This window comes from Stegostoma tigrinum, chromosome 36, assembly GCF_030684315.1.
Source record: "Stegostoma tigrinum isolate sSteTig4 chromosome 36, sSteTig4.hap1, whole genome shotgun sequence".
Classification (NCBI taxonomy): Eukaryota; Metazoa; Chordata; class Chondrichthyes; order Orectolobiformes; family Stegostomatidae; genus Stegostoma; species Stegostoma tigrinum.
Window position 1 is genome coordinate 3930195 of NC_081389.1, and position 15024 is coordinate 3945218.

The 15024-nt window shown below is 42.9% G+C and overlaps 1 protein-coding gene across 5 annotated transcripts in view; it reads right to left on the minus strand.

Annotated features, from left to right (window-relative positions):
- Positions 1 to 2549: 2549 nt before the first annotated feature.
- The window catches only part of LOC125446724 (zinc finger protein 609-like), a 263833-nt gene continuing 251358 nt past the window's right edge, over positions 2550 to 15024 (minus strand). For 3 of the 5 annotated variants that reach the window (XM_059640201.1, XM_048520480.2, XM_048520478.2), the window contains exons 9-10: positions 13963 to 14044; positions 2550 to 8365 (exon numbers count right to left, since the gene is read on the minus strand). In XM_059640201.1, coding sequence (XP_059496184.1) covers positions 8359 to 8365; positions 13963 to 14044 — 89 coding nt within the window. In that variant the 3' untranslated portion in view covers positions 2550 to 8358. Of the gene's footprint in view, positions 8366 to 13953; positions 14045 to 15024 lie in introns of all 5 variants that reach the window. The other 2 variants (XM_048520481.2, XM_048520479.2) reach the window with 1 other exon arrangement.

Below are 15024 nucleotides of genomic sequence, written 5' to 3' on the forward strand. Positions count from 1 at the left end.
CCAGGAGGTACGTTATTAAATGCCTTACTAAAGTCCATGCAGACAATATCCACTGCCCTTCCCTCATCAATCATTCTCATCAAGGCCTTCCCTGCACAAACCCATGCTGCCTATCGTTAAAGTTCATTCGCTTCCAAATGTGAATAAATCCTGTCTCTTATTATCTTCTCCAACAGCTTCTGCACCATTGACATCAGGCTTATCAGCCTGGAATTACCTCGATTATCTCTGTTCCCCTTCTTAAACATAGGAACAACATTGGCAATTGCCCAGTCCTCTGGAGCCTCACTGTGGCCGAAGAGGATGCAAAATTATCTGTTAAGGCCCCAGCTATTTTCTCCCTTGCCTCCCACAGTACCCTGGGATAGATCCCATCTGGCCCTTGGTACTTGTCTACCTTAAGGCATTTCAAGACACCCAACACTTTCTCCTTTAATGTGTTTGCCTAAGTGCATTGACATATACTTTTCCCTAACTTCAACATCGTTTACATTCCTCTCTTTGGTGAATACAATATACTCATTAAGGATCTTCACCCATTTCCTCTGGCTCCACACATAATCTCCCTCCTTTATCCTTGAGTGGGCCTACTCTTTCCCTAACTACCCTCTTGCTCCTAACATATGTATAAAATCTCTTGGGATTCTCCTTAACACTGCTGGCCAAGGAAATTTCATAGTCTCTTTTAGTCCTCCCAACTCCTCATTTGAGCTCCTTTCTACTTTGTTTATTTTTCAAGGACTTTTTCTACTTTTAGTCACCTAGACCTTGGGGTTTATCACATTTTCTTTACTAATTTCTCCTGTCATCCAAGTTTCCTGTATCCTGCCCTTCCTGTCCTTCATTTTCACAGGCACATGCCTGTCTTGCACTCTAATCAACTGGTCTTTAAAAGATTCCCACGTCAGATGTGGGTTTATCCTAAAACAGCCAATCCCATTCTCCAATTAGAGTCAAAAAAGCTGCAGATGCTGAAAACCCAGACAGACAAACAGGAGGCTGCAAGAACACAGCAATCCAGGGAGCATCTGGAGGAAAGAAACTGTCAACGTTTCGGGTATTACCCTTCTTCAGGATATTTTCTAATTCTTGCCTACTATGTATCTCTTCCTGTCTCTCCCAGTGGCAGCTGGAGGCCTGTAGAACAATCCCAGTGTTGTGACTGCACCCTTCCTATTCCTGAGCTCTACTTATAATGCCTTGCTGCAAGATCCCTCTAGGGTGTCCACTCTGAACAAAACTGTGATATGTTCCCTAACTAGTAATGCAATTCTCCCAGCTCTTCTGTTTCCTTTCTAAAACATCAACACCCCAGAATGTTAAACTGCTAATCCAGGCTCTTTTCAACCATATTGCTGTGATACAATTGCATGCATTAATCCAGTCTGTAAATTCATCTGTTCTACCTCTTATTCTTGAAGCAAATACAATCGAAGGCTCCAGTTCCACTGAGCTGTCCCTGACTTCTCTTCCTCTCAGTTATATCTGCCTTATGTTCGGGCTCTAATCCTCTGACGCCCCCATTGAGGGGTAGACGATAAGCTTGTCCACTATCTCAACTCGTATTCCCTTTAAGAACCTGGGATGCAAAGCCAGGCGACTCATTCATTCAGCTTCATCTGACATCCAGCAGAGGCTTCCCTTTTGTTTCCTCATACTCTCAAGTGACACATTATAATTGGTAAGGTGGATCGTACATTTTTGATATGGTCACAGTTTTCTAGGTATTGCAATGGAATTTATTGCAAGAAGAATCAATAAAATCAGAGGCAGAGATACAGTGCAGCTTTAGACGTTGTAAGCACAGTAAGAATCCTCAAGGTTCACCAGACTGATTCCCAGGATGGCAAGATTGATATACTGGGAAAGACTGGATTGACTGGGCTTGTATTTGCTGGAAACATTAGTGAGCTATATAACCAGGTAATCTTGTTTGTGGAGTGACTGAAGAGAGTTTAATGTTGGCCAGGATGTTGAGAAATCTGCTCTGATATTTTACAGTTTATCAGACGAACACAGATAAGCTTTGGATTTATTTCTGTATCAGAAGATGATCACCGACCACGCAGATCTCTGTCAGCGTGACATTGTAATACATTGAGTCAGCTTTCAATCCACCACTTACTTATTTGGTTGAGAATAGTGCTCCCCTCTGTAATAAAGGAGAGTGACTGGAGGTTATAGTGCTATAATTATTACCTTAATAAAAGCAAGGGCTGCAGATTCTAGTGAACTGGAAGAAAAACAAAGTGCTGGAGAAACTCTGTGGAAAGAGAAACAGAGTTAATGTCTCATCATATTGATGAGACATTAACTCAAAAACCTGCTCAGCTCCACACACATACTGCCAGACCTGCCGAGATCCTCCAGTGTTTTGTTTTATAATTACGACCTGACAGTTCCATAATACCATCACCATCTATCTATCAACTGAGCCAGGTCAGACCTCTAAAGTCTACCCACATTGAACCACAATATTGCAATGGCTGCTCCATAAACTTGAAGCAATAATTAATCAGAAGAAAGAGACAAGATTACAGGAATTGTGATTGTCTCATAAAAAGATTTATTACTTTTTTTGCCTAAATGCACAAGGCAAGGTACAGTACTGTATAAAAAAGAACTCCTTAATATACACTTTACATGAGATACACTAGTAAGAGCTTTAAATTGACTTATCAGGAAACCAATCCAACGCAGCAACAAAAATAATATGTTGTAAACGTCTACACTTCAAGTACCGGTGAGGCTCCGTCAGTCTGACGCACAGCTACATTCACAGGGAGGGAGAGGTGGGGTTTGAAGTCGGGGTCAGGAAACTATAGAACAGTACAGAACAAATAAATTCCAAGAACAGCAAGGTTTCCCCTGGATGGTGACTGGTGAAGACGGTGGGGAGTGGGTCAGTGTACCACAGCCTTACACAAAGGATGGATTCAAATCTAATCCAGTGATGGTCTGAGTGAAGCTGGGACACGTCCCTTCACTTGGACGCAAACCCTTGCATCAATTCTAGCCAAGGAATGAGCCTCCCCTCACCACAGGGCAGCAAGAAATCCTCCCGGAATTGGATGCGTGTGTAAATGACTCTCTCCTACTTTTGTCTGTTGTGACATTCGAGGCAGTGTTGGAATTCACCGAGGCATTTGTGGTATCCAGCGAGGAGCAAAGTAATGTCAATGTGGCCTTTTGGGTCCCAAAAAAACAGCTTTGCCTTTTTGATACCAACAGGCCAGTCGGCTGTACAGATGGACAGGAAGAGCAGAAACAGACTGCAAAGCAGGACCCTGCAGACATCGCCTGAGAAAGCCTTTTAATGAGGCCGGACTGCAGGTCACGTCTGTTCCAAACTGGGTCAAATTCAGAAGGAGGTTTCCAAACATTTGACAGACCATTCAGCAAGTTGGAGTATTTGTCCGTTGTCACGCTGAAAAGCTTAAGCATCCCTTTTTGTTACAGGAACTATTTCTTGCGTTAGATTGACTGGAGGGTGACCCTACCCCCACCCCTGGCAACCTAGGGTTGAATCCCTGAACACCAGCAGCTGAGTGTCTGAGTCAGAATGCTAGACAGCCCTGCTCTCCTGGCTGGGAGATACCACTCAGCTGGAAACCTTTCACCTGAAAGGAACAAACTGACCTTAGTTTGTGGACAACAGCATTGTTAGCCTCCCAGCTGAGAGGGGCAGCAGAGGAGGGGAGACTGGGCAAAAACAAAAAGAAAGCAGATCATGAGGGCATGTGAGCAAGTATATCTGAAGGCCCCAGTCTGCCCATGTATCCCTCAATCTTTCATAAAGCAAGACAAAGTTGGTCATTCACTAACTCCAGCTTGTTCAATTATCAGTCACATCACTCCCTGACCAGATGAGAAGTGAACTAAAAAAACTCAGCCATGATGCGATCCACTTTACCCAGACCAACAAACATTTTGTGCTATCTCTGCACAGATTGCAGATTGAGCTCGGAAGATTTGCTGATGCTGAGTTGCCCCTTGTTCTGCAGCAGAAAGGATGCAATGTGTAAGAGCCAGTTTGTGATTTCCGCACTGTGGCCAATGTTTATCTGGATGCAGAAAACCACAAGCAGCAGTACAGAGATTTATCTCTTTGTGACCGGCCTGATGGGCAAGACAGAGCACAAAGGAACAGGAGCAGGAGGCCATTCAGCCCTTCAAGCCTGTACCACCTTACAATCAGATCATTGTTGATCTTCTAGCTTATACTATCCCTTAATATCTTTAGTATCTAGAAATGAAGCCGTCTTGAACAAACTCAATGACTGAGCTTCCACAATCCTCCAGGATAGATAATTCCAAATATTCACTACACTCAGAGGAGAAATTCTTTATCTCAGTCCTAAACAGTATCCCCTTACTCTGAGGCTGCATCTCCCGGCTCTAGCCACCACAGGCAGGGAAAACATCCTTTCTACAACTACTTTGCCAATCTAAGTATGTTATAAGTTTCTATGAGGTCACTTCTAAACGTCAGGAAATGCAAGCCCAGTCTGCTCAATCTCTCCCCATAGGACGACTCCATTCTCCCAGAAATTGGGCTGGTGATCATTCCCTACACGCCCTCTATAGTAAGTATTTCCAGGGCCTGTTCCTGTGCTGTACAATACTCCAGGGGCAGAGGGCTGCTGACAGGCATTGGGGAGCAGAAACTGACAGAAAGGTGAGTCGGTGGGAATGTGACTTTCGGAAATAGAGTTGAAGTGCAGTGGAAAAGACTTGATGCAACAGGCTGATACTTGGCACAGGGATCAGGATCAGGAATTAGTCAGGAATTCTATCCACTGAAAAAGTGTAAAAGACACTGGTTATTTTGTACAGCCAGAATGAGGAAGGTGCAGTCAGGCACAGTGGAGGCTTTTGCAATGGGAAGCAAATCATACATTAGTATTAAAACAAACTCCACATTTTGAAGAGGAAGGATTCTGTGGGGCCCACTAACACCGTGGAATTCACCAGCACCTAACAGCAGGGTTCAAGATGATAAAAGATCACATAATTAGGATTCTGGAAACAACTTCACCAACAAAAAAATCTCTGGAAATCAAAATCTAGGACTTTTCTTTTAAAAAGAACATTTTACAATAGTTTCTCTGTACAATATTTACAGCAAACAGCACCGGGCAGCAGTAATGAGGTTCTGCACACAACGGGTGGTTACATTACACACTGAGTAGACAGAGGGTGAAAATGAACTCTGGAACCAGAGGGGGAGAGAGGATGCCTCATAGGACCCTGAAAACAAATGGCTGCGAGAATGCATAAAATCAATGACACAAAGAGAGAGGGAGAAACATCAAGAACCCATCCAATAACAGTAAAAACAAGTTGCTTTTTTTTACAGCGTAACAGTATTTTTTTAAAAGACCTTTGTTGACCATTCTAACTCTCTATTACAAGGTGATGAAGCAGATTAGATTGTGACATCCCTCTGGGTGCACTGTGGCACCTTGGCAGGGTTTATTATATCCTGACTTGAGCTAATCCAAACAGAGTCCTGTGAGGACTGGGGCACTCCTTTTGAAGACAAATTCACTTCCTATTACTTTGCTGAGTGAATGGGAAATCGAAATGGCAATACCGAAACATTTGCCAATACCGAAATATTATTTTAACAATAAACTCTGCCTCCAAAACTTAACTCTTTTTTTATTTGGAAACCATAATTAAAAGGTTAGGCCCCTCCTTACAGCCAAAAGACAGGTGCTACACCAAGGCAGCAGTGCGAGATGTAGTGAGCAGAGGAGTACAGCCTATCAGCTGAGGGGAGGTCACTGCTTTCTCAGGCATAGGATTCAAACACCAACACAGAGCCCGCACTGATCAAAGATTGCCCAAACACTGTGTTATCTCTTAATTATTTCATGCTAGGGTTACTGTGCCCTCACCCCAACTCTATTATTCACAGAAGACAGAGCAGCAAAATCTGTGCCAGGTATTCTGGGTGAAAGGTGCAATAATTGCCATTAAACTGTAACCTCAACTTGAGAACAGCTTTAAGAATTCAGAAGCTAGACAATTAAGAAACCCGTGCCCAATATTCCAACAGCAAATACAGGTTGTTAAAGTGAAGAAATAGTTGGTGCAGTGATGAGGATCTACCCTGGGTGTCTCCAGGAAGCTCTGCAAAGGCAGGTAAGGTTGAGACGTTAGTGTGTTGCAACAGTAGCTGATCTATTTGCAGGCTGGTTATCAGACCATTGGCACTCACCCACTGGGTGAATAATCTACAATTTCTTACATTGTCATTAGATTTGGGGCAGGTATGTGCACGCAGGATTTGTGCATGTTATCTGTTTGTGTTTCTGTATTTGTGCTTGTGCATGTCTTACAGGACAATCACAGTCTGAACAGAGGAAAAATTTTTTCAGATTTCAAACGTGCCTGAAGTCATCAAAGGACCACAGAACGCCAAGTGTGCGTCATGCTAGATTCCAATCGAGGAGGTGAAGGGATTTATATACAGAATGGCTGAAACCTGCTTCCTGGAAGGGAAAATGAACTGATACATATGCTTTGTGTGAACCTTACATAGAGTAAGTGCCTTGACATCATTTGTGGATGCTGCTCCAGCTTTATAAAAGATGCTATTTACATTTCCCAACGGTTAAGGCTGCTAATTCTTGCTGCAGATCTGGGACTGATTAATTCAAGGTAAACTCTGTGTTCTGACACACTAACACTCAATACAAAGTTTCCAAACGAAAAAAAACATAACCATGGGGTGAAACTGGCAGAATAATCTTTAAGCCTTATTTCAAAGGTGACCAGAATGACCTCAATGCTGTGCTTCCCCAGACATGTTCTGAATTGTATCCCAACACTTTTCAATTGTTGTGAGGAGGAACTGATGCAGTGCCCTAGTGCGGAGGGATATGGAAGCCTCATCTACACTACTGCTCCCAAGCAGAAACTTGTCTAGTTGAACAGTTTCCATTTCCACAGTTTGATTCTAAATGTTACCTGCTAATCCCCCTAATATGGATTCGATAGCTGGTCGTAGTACACGATATATATTTAGAGAATGTAGGGCAGGATGGTGATGTACCATTAGCAGATGTGTTTCAGGACTTTTCAGTTTGACGGAATGGTCAACAAACCAGACCTCAGCCAGCTAGAACCCCTCCTCCAGTTACTTTCCATGAGCAATGAGGTTGGCTAGTCTCAATCACACATCGGTTAGACAAGGCTGACTGCTCAACACAACTCAGGATTCCAGTATGTGGCAGCAATGGCAGACAGACCAATGGGCACGGCCCACGACTAATGGGAGAAAGTGCCATTCTGGTGGTACGGGCTGCAGGCTCCTCTAGGGCTGGAGCAGAACTGAAAATGAAGAGGTTTTGCACAGCTAACTATATCAGATGCCTGAAACAGGGGAAGTTCCCACTCCCCAGCCCAAAGCAACTTCTCACTTTGAGGAATATAAGAAAAGATTGAGTGTAGACAGAGCTTGGACAGCGGTGTTTGCTTTGCCTCAACATTTGAATCAACTCCAGGCAGACTTCTGAAGTGGCCAGAAGTTCCAAGGAGCTAATCAAATGTCATTTCTACTTCAGATGAATGTCAAATCTAACCAGGATGAGACTGTCTCTGCCTTGTAATGAAGGAACAGCCCAGCTCACACTGGAGAAAAGTCGCTCTCCTTCTGTCCTGTGCTGCAATGGAGAAGGGGACCTCAAGAGCTGGCAGAATTTGTCCCCTGCCGCACAAAACATTGTCTGGAGTTGGGAGGGCAAGGGCCCATGGGGTTAAGGCTCCTGGGCTTCCTTCTCTGTTAAAAGGTGTACCGAACAGGGTAGCACAGAACAAGAAAGCAGAGTAATAGCACCAATATTCCCGAATCTTATTCATTGTTCATTGAAAATAAAGTTTCACAATTAGTTCACGATGCCAGTAATGATTGAGTCACTTGCAAAACAACGACTTCCAATCCAGGCCAAGTCATTCGAGAGTGCGCGAGGGTCAGAAGTGCCCTAGAGCAGGCCAGTGTTATCATACCCTTCAGCCCTCAAAAAGCAGTGAACTCAACAACAGCAATGATGCATTCAGTCTTAAAAAACTGGCAGGGGTGGCAAGTCAGGTAAGAGTGCATTCTACAATACATCTACACAGTGAGACAGGCAGGCCTGTCACCCCTCTTGCTCTTGACCACTAGAATGCATATGATAAGCATCAGAACTCCATTACCAAGGTCTCTACAGTCCTACAGGAGAAACATTACAATAGTCTGCCCAACTTCATGGCAGTAACCAGGAACACCATTGAACTGATGTTTAAGAAAATGGAGACCGTCCTCATGTGATCCAGTCACATGATTTTGAATGAAGTGATTGCATCCCATCAGATCCTGGAAGAGAAAAGAAACAGGGATGAGAAACCAGGCAGCCACTATCAAAATTAGGAGAGAAGGATCAATGATCGTAAGAAGGAGGAGTAGAACACAGAACAGTATAATATAGGAACAGGCCCTTTGGCCCACAATGTTACACCAAACATGTTGCCAAATTAAAACAATCCCTCCATTTCCTGCATATTCATGTGCTTATCTAAAAGCTCCTTTTAAACACCCCTATCATATCAGCCATTCTAGGAACCTACCACTCCGTGTAAAAAAAGTTGCCCCTCACACCTTCTTTGAACTTCCTCCCCTCTCACCTTAAATGCAATCCCCTAGTTTTAGATATTTCAACTCTGAGAAAAAGATTCTGACTGCCAACTCTATCTATGCCTCTAATAATTATACAAACTTGTATCAGGTCTCCCCTCAGCCTCAATGCTCCAGAGAAAACAACCTGAGATTTTCTAGCCTTTCCTTATAGCTTATACTTCCCAATCCAGGCAGCATCCCAGTAAACCTCTTCAGCACTCTCTCCAAAGCTGCCACATCCTTGATGTAATCTGGCGACCAGATTTGAAAGCAATAAAGAAGCAGGCCAATGGCAGACTGAGTCTGCGCAGTTATTCAATCAGATCATGGCTCATCTGATAATTGCACTTACCTGCCTTTTCATGATAACCTTGATTACCTTAATGATTAAAAATTTGTCTCACAGCCTTGAACATATTCAATGACATAGCCTGAGGAATTCCATAGATTCACTACCCTCAGAGGCAAAAGTCCTCATCACTGTCTTAAACAGGTGTCTCTGAGGTTGCACCCTCTGGTCCAAGACTCCCCCATAATGGGAAATAATCTCTTCGCATCTACCCTGACAAGCCCTCCAAAACTTGTGTGTTTCAATAAGACTGGGCTGCCTCCAAAACCAGCACATCTTTCCTGAGATAAAGGGCCGAAAACTGTTCACAGTATTCCAGCTATGGTTTATAGTGCATTATATTGTTTTAGCTAGGCTTCCCTACTTTTATACAGTAAACCTCCTATGATCTAGCAAGTATTAGGAATTGGGGCACTGGTTACATAAGAAACACTTGTACAGAAACCTAATACAGTACACTCTACTATTCTTTGAATGAAAACACTGAATTCCTGCAAAAGCAAATTGCAATTTTCACCCATTTCCAATTTCTGCTTCAAAGTCAAAACAATACGCTTTTGCTTTCAACTTTGTGTGGTGGCCTCCTTACGTGACTTAGCAGATTGATGAGTGAAAGGTTCCAGACATAACATGATCACAAGTTCAACTAGCTGCTACTGTAATGATGTCTATGTAAGGGAAGATCTTGGGCAGCACTGCTAGCAGGGTCTGAAAGAACTACTATATGGGGGGTGTACACACACTGTACACATTGGAACCTGCCATGCCAAGTTCAAACAGACATTTTTTGAAGAAACTTGACAAATTTCTTCCAGCTGAGTGAAAATTCTGGATGCTTGGGTAGCAGAAAACGGGGCTGTATTCCATTCCCATTGAAGCAAAGGCAAGCATTTCATTTGCCTTCCCTATTGCCCACTAAATTTGGATGCTAGCTTCTTGTGATTCATGCATGAGGTCCCCTAAATCCCTCTGTGCTGCAGTTTTCCGCAGTTTTTCTCCATTTAGATAATATTTAGCTCTCCTCTTCTTCTTGCCAAACCCTACATTTACCACATTTATATTCAATCTGTCGTTTTTGTCCATCCATGCCACTTGTCCATCTCTCTGCAGAATCCATGTCATCCTCACCATTTGCTCTCCCACCTATTTGTGTCATCTTTAAACTTGGCTATAGTTCTTGCATTTTCCTCATTAAAATCATTAATATATATCGTGAATCACTGTGATCCCGGCACTGATCCCTGTGGCATTTCCACTAGTTATAGACTGGCATCCTGAAAATGACCCCTTCTCCCAACTCTGTCTTCTATCAGTTAGTCAATCCTCTATCCACACAAATATAGCACCTTCAACACCTTGGGCTCTTACCTTATTAAATATCCTAATGTTTAGTACCTTAAATTACTATAAATCCAAACATATATACTGTTGTTGTCTTTACAAAAAGTTCTACAGAATTTGTCAGGCATGACTGCTCCTTCTTGAAACCATGCTGACTCTGCTTGAACCATAGAGTCCCGACAGTGTGGAAACAGGCCATTCGGCCCATTGAGTCCAAAGACCCTCCAAAGAACATCCTACCCAGACCCACACTCCTACCCTATCCCTGCATTTCCTATGGCTAATCCACCTAACCTGCACATCTTTGGACACTATGGGAAATTTAGCATGGCCAATCCACCTAACCTGCCTGTCTCTGCACTATGAGAGAAAACTGGAGCACTGGAAGGAAACCCATGCAGACACGGGGAGAATGTGCAAACTCCACACAGACAGTTGCCTGAGGCAGGAATCAAACCTGGGACCGTGGCACTGTGAGGCAACAGTGCTAACCACTGAGCCACTGTGCTTCTAAGTGCCCTGTCATTACATACTTTATAATAGACTCAATGTTTTTCTCACAATAGATTTTAAGTTAACTGGCCAATTGTTATTTGTTAAATGTTTTTTGTCCTCACACCCTGTTAAAATATGGGTGCAACCTTGGCTGTTTCCCAATGCATCCTCTATCTTTGTACCTACTTCCTTTACTATCCGAGGATATATCCTATCAGGACCAGGGGCTTATCAGTCTTTAGCCCCATTAGTTTCGTTAGATTTATATTTATTCAATATTGTCACTTGTACCTAGATACAAGTCACACACGTATAATGTTGCCACATTCCAGCTCAGTCTTGGATTACAGACTAAAATACTGAATAAATTAATATTAAATTGATATTCTAAGAATGAAACAGGTTCAAAATTTCATGCTTCCCTTTCTGTAGCCTTCACCATCTCTGCATCTATAGAACATAGAATATTACAGCACAGTACAGGCCCTTCGGCCCTCGATGTTGTGCCGACCTGTCATACCGATCTCAAGCCCATCTAACCTACACTATTTCATGTACGTCCAAATGCTTGTCCAATGACGACTTAAATGTACCTAAAGTTGGCGAATCTACTACCGTTGCAGGCAAAGCGTTCCATTCCCTTACTACTCTCTGAGTAAAGAAACTACCTCTGACATCTGTCCTATATCTTTCACCCCTCAATTTAAAGCTATGCCCCCTCGTGCTCGCCGTCACCATCCTAGGAAAAAGGCTCTCCCTATCCACTCTATCTAACCCTCTGATTATTTTATATGTTTCAATTAAGTCAGCTCTCAACCTTCTTCTCTCTAATGAAAACAGCCTCAAGTCCCTCAGCCTTTCCTCATAAGACCTTCCCTCCATACCAGGCAACATCCTAGTAAATCTCCTCTGCACCCTTTCCGAAGCTTCCACATCCTTCTTATAATGCGGTGACCAGAACTATACACAATACTCCAAGTGCGGCTGCACCAGACTTTTGTACAGCTGCATCATAACCTCTTGGTTCCCGAACTCGATCCCTCTATTAATAAAATCTCTGCTGCCTGGAGTCCCAGCTACGTGCTCCTTTCCTGCTGCCACTGGTGTCGTCGCTTATGATAATCCTAGGAGTAGTTTGTCCCCATGCTGCTATCTCAGACCCCTAAATGTTTCCAGTGTGAGAGTTATGATATTCAGTGCAGTTTGTCAGCTGCTGAACCAGAGCTATCTACAGATATCTGACAACGTGATCTTAGTGCCACGTTTCTGCAGCATCACCTCCACAGAATCTCCCTCAGTCAGACAGTCACTGAATTTGAATGCTGACTGAGCCAAGATGAAGCAGGAACCTGCTCACAGTCTTGCCAGGAGGTAAATTACTCGTTAAACTCCACCCTGCACCAACCTGAGGTATCTCGTCCCTCAGGTTCTTCTGGTCACTTGGTATTTTTTTTCTTGAGTGATAGTTATTGTGTTTACTTCCTGCCCAGCTTTAGCCCCTTGATTATTGAGCATTTTTAGAATGCACTTAGTGTCATTTACAGTGAAGGCTGATACAAAGTATTTATTCAACTGCTCTGCTACTGCCTGGCCACCCATTATTTCCCCAGCCTCATTCTCCCAGGGGTCTATGTTCACTTTGATCCGTCTCCATCTCTTTCTTATATTACTTACTAGTTACCCTTAAAAGTTACCTTCTCAGTTTATTTTTGGCTACCCTTTGTTGGTTTTCAAAACATTCCCGATCCTCTGGCTTTCCAGTAATTTCCTTCACATTGCATGCCTTTTCTTTCAATTTGATACTATCCTGATTTTCCTTGGTTACATTTATATTTTTCCTGGAATCTATCCTTCTCAAAGGGATTTATCAGTATTCAACCTCTGCTTTTTTTTTGCTAAATTGTTCACTTGAGCCAACTCTACCCTTATTTAAATTTAGCACAGTTGTTTCCAGCCCAAGTTTCTCCCTCTCAAACTGATTGCTAAATTCTACCATGTTATGGTTACTGTTTCATAGAATCCCTACGGTGCGGAAACAGGCTCCTTTGGCCCAACAAATTCACACTACTCTCACAGCATCCCACCCAGGCCCTTCCCTCTATAACCCACCTAATCTACACCTCCCTAAACACTATGGGCAATTTAACATCATCAATCCACCTAGTCTGCACATCTTTGGACTGTGGAAGGAAAGATTATTTATCTCTGAGATCATTTATTAAAACCTACCTCATTACATATTACTAGATCCAAAACAGCCAAAAGTATTTTTTAAAATGTTTTCTCAAGTACAATATATCATTTCTGATCATTTCATTGCAGCATTAATAATCATTTGTGATATCGAGGGAATTACAGATCAGTGAGTCTAAAATCAATGGCAGGAAACTATTAGACCATGGGTTCAATTCCTGTTCCCAGCTGAGGTTACCATGAAGGTGTCTGCTTCTCAACCTCTTCCCTCGTCTGAGGTGTCATGGCCCTAAGGTTAAAACATCATCAATGTCTCTCTCTCTCTCTCTAATGAGAACTGCCAATCTCAACTTTCATTACCCTTCATTACCTTTAATTTTGTGGGAGGTCACTGGGCGTTAATTAACTGGCATATTTTCTGCATTGTGGTAGTGAATTTACTGCAACAGTACGTGAAACTATTTGGAACATTCTGAAATTGTGAAAGGTGCTAACGAAAGGTAAGTTATAAAATGCATGTCTTTTTGTTTCATTCCAATGTAATGTTGTATGAACAGTAGGTGTCACTGTTTACGTGATGAGTAAACACAGCTTTCTCGCTTCCCCACCACTCCATGAAATGATCTGAAATTATATCCTCTTGCAGAAATTCAGGTGAGTTCCCATTGTCCCCATTCTCTAGCTGATAACTATGGTGATCAGGTAAATTCTACAATTCACAGCATTCACCAACACTTCTCAAAGCTTCCCTAAGTGTTACCTGTGATCAGTAGGTCGAGTAAAAGACCAGTTGTGCATTCTATACCTCAAAGCACTGATCTCTAAATGAAGTGGTAAACACTCCTGGCTTTTGTTAGCATCGCTAAACATACAATGGGAAGGATGAAGTAAAGGAGATGGTTCTTCTTACCATTCTCACCTTCTGGCTGGTGGGAACAGGGTCGACACTGAGGCCTGTGCAGCAGCCTGTTGGCTTGTAACAATGGCTGGTGAGGATAGACCTGGGAATATGGAGAGATGTGCTGGGTAAGAGAGCAAAGTGCAACAATACAATCAAAATCAAACATGACGGTCAGGAACAGACCAATCGGGCTCTTGAAGCCAACCCCACATCTTAATGACTGGGCCATCCTGATTAAAGCCAGTTTTCCTTCCCCCTTCCCCCTCCCCATCCCCACTCCACTGTATAATGTCCTTGGAGACACAATAGAGAGGTGTGACAACAGCCAACTCAGCCCCCAGCAATTTCTCCAAAGCAGACCAAGGAGGTGACACGTGCAAAGTGTAATGAAAGCTGAACAAGTATGTACACACTGTAACCTCTCCAATCTGGAAAGGGAAACTACAGTGATAATGGGAACTGCAGATGCTGGAGAATCCAAGATAATAAAATGTGAGGCTGGATGAACACAGCAGGCCAAGCAGCATCTCAGGAGCACAAAAGCTGATGTTTTGGGCCTAGACCCTTCATCAGAGAGGGGGATGGGGTGAGGGTTCTGGAATAAATAGGGAGAGAGGGGGAGGCGGACCGAAGATGGAGAGAAAGAAGACAGGTGGAGAGCTACAGTGGTCTGGAACTTTTCATACAGTTCCCTCAACATTATCAGCATCATTTTAATATAGTGCTTTGGGAGCTGAAACATAAAAGGTACAAGTATTTGGATAAGTACTGCTGCTTTATAATATAACAATGATTCCTGTTTCAGTAACTATATCTACAGTGATTGGGAATTTTACCTCATTCTACAATCCAGAACTTGGTTCAGCCCCAGGTTACAGTGCATATGTTATCTACTCCATCAATTAAATGGTGTCTCAGCATATCATTTCAACATACAGAACACTGAGCGCAGGACACAGGCACCTATATACCTTATTTCTGTACCTCATTTCTATCCTGATAAAAACATCTACTTGAGCCACAACATCACAGACAAATCTTTGGAATGCAGTGATAACGCTGGACAATGACACACATCAA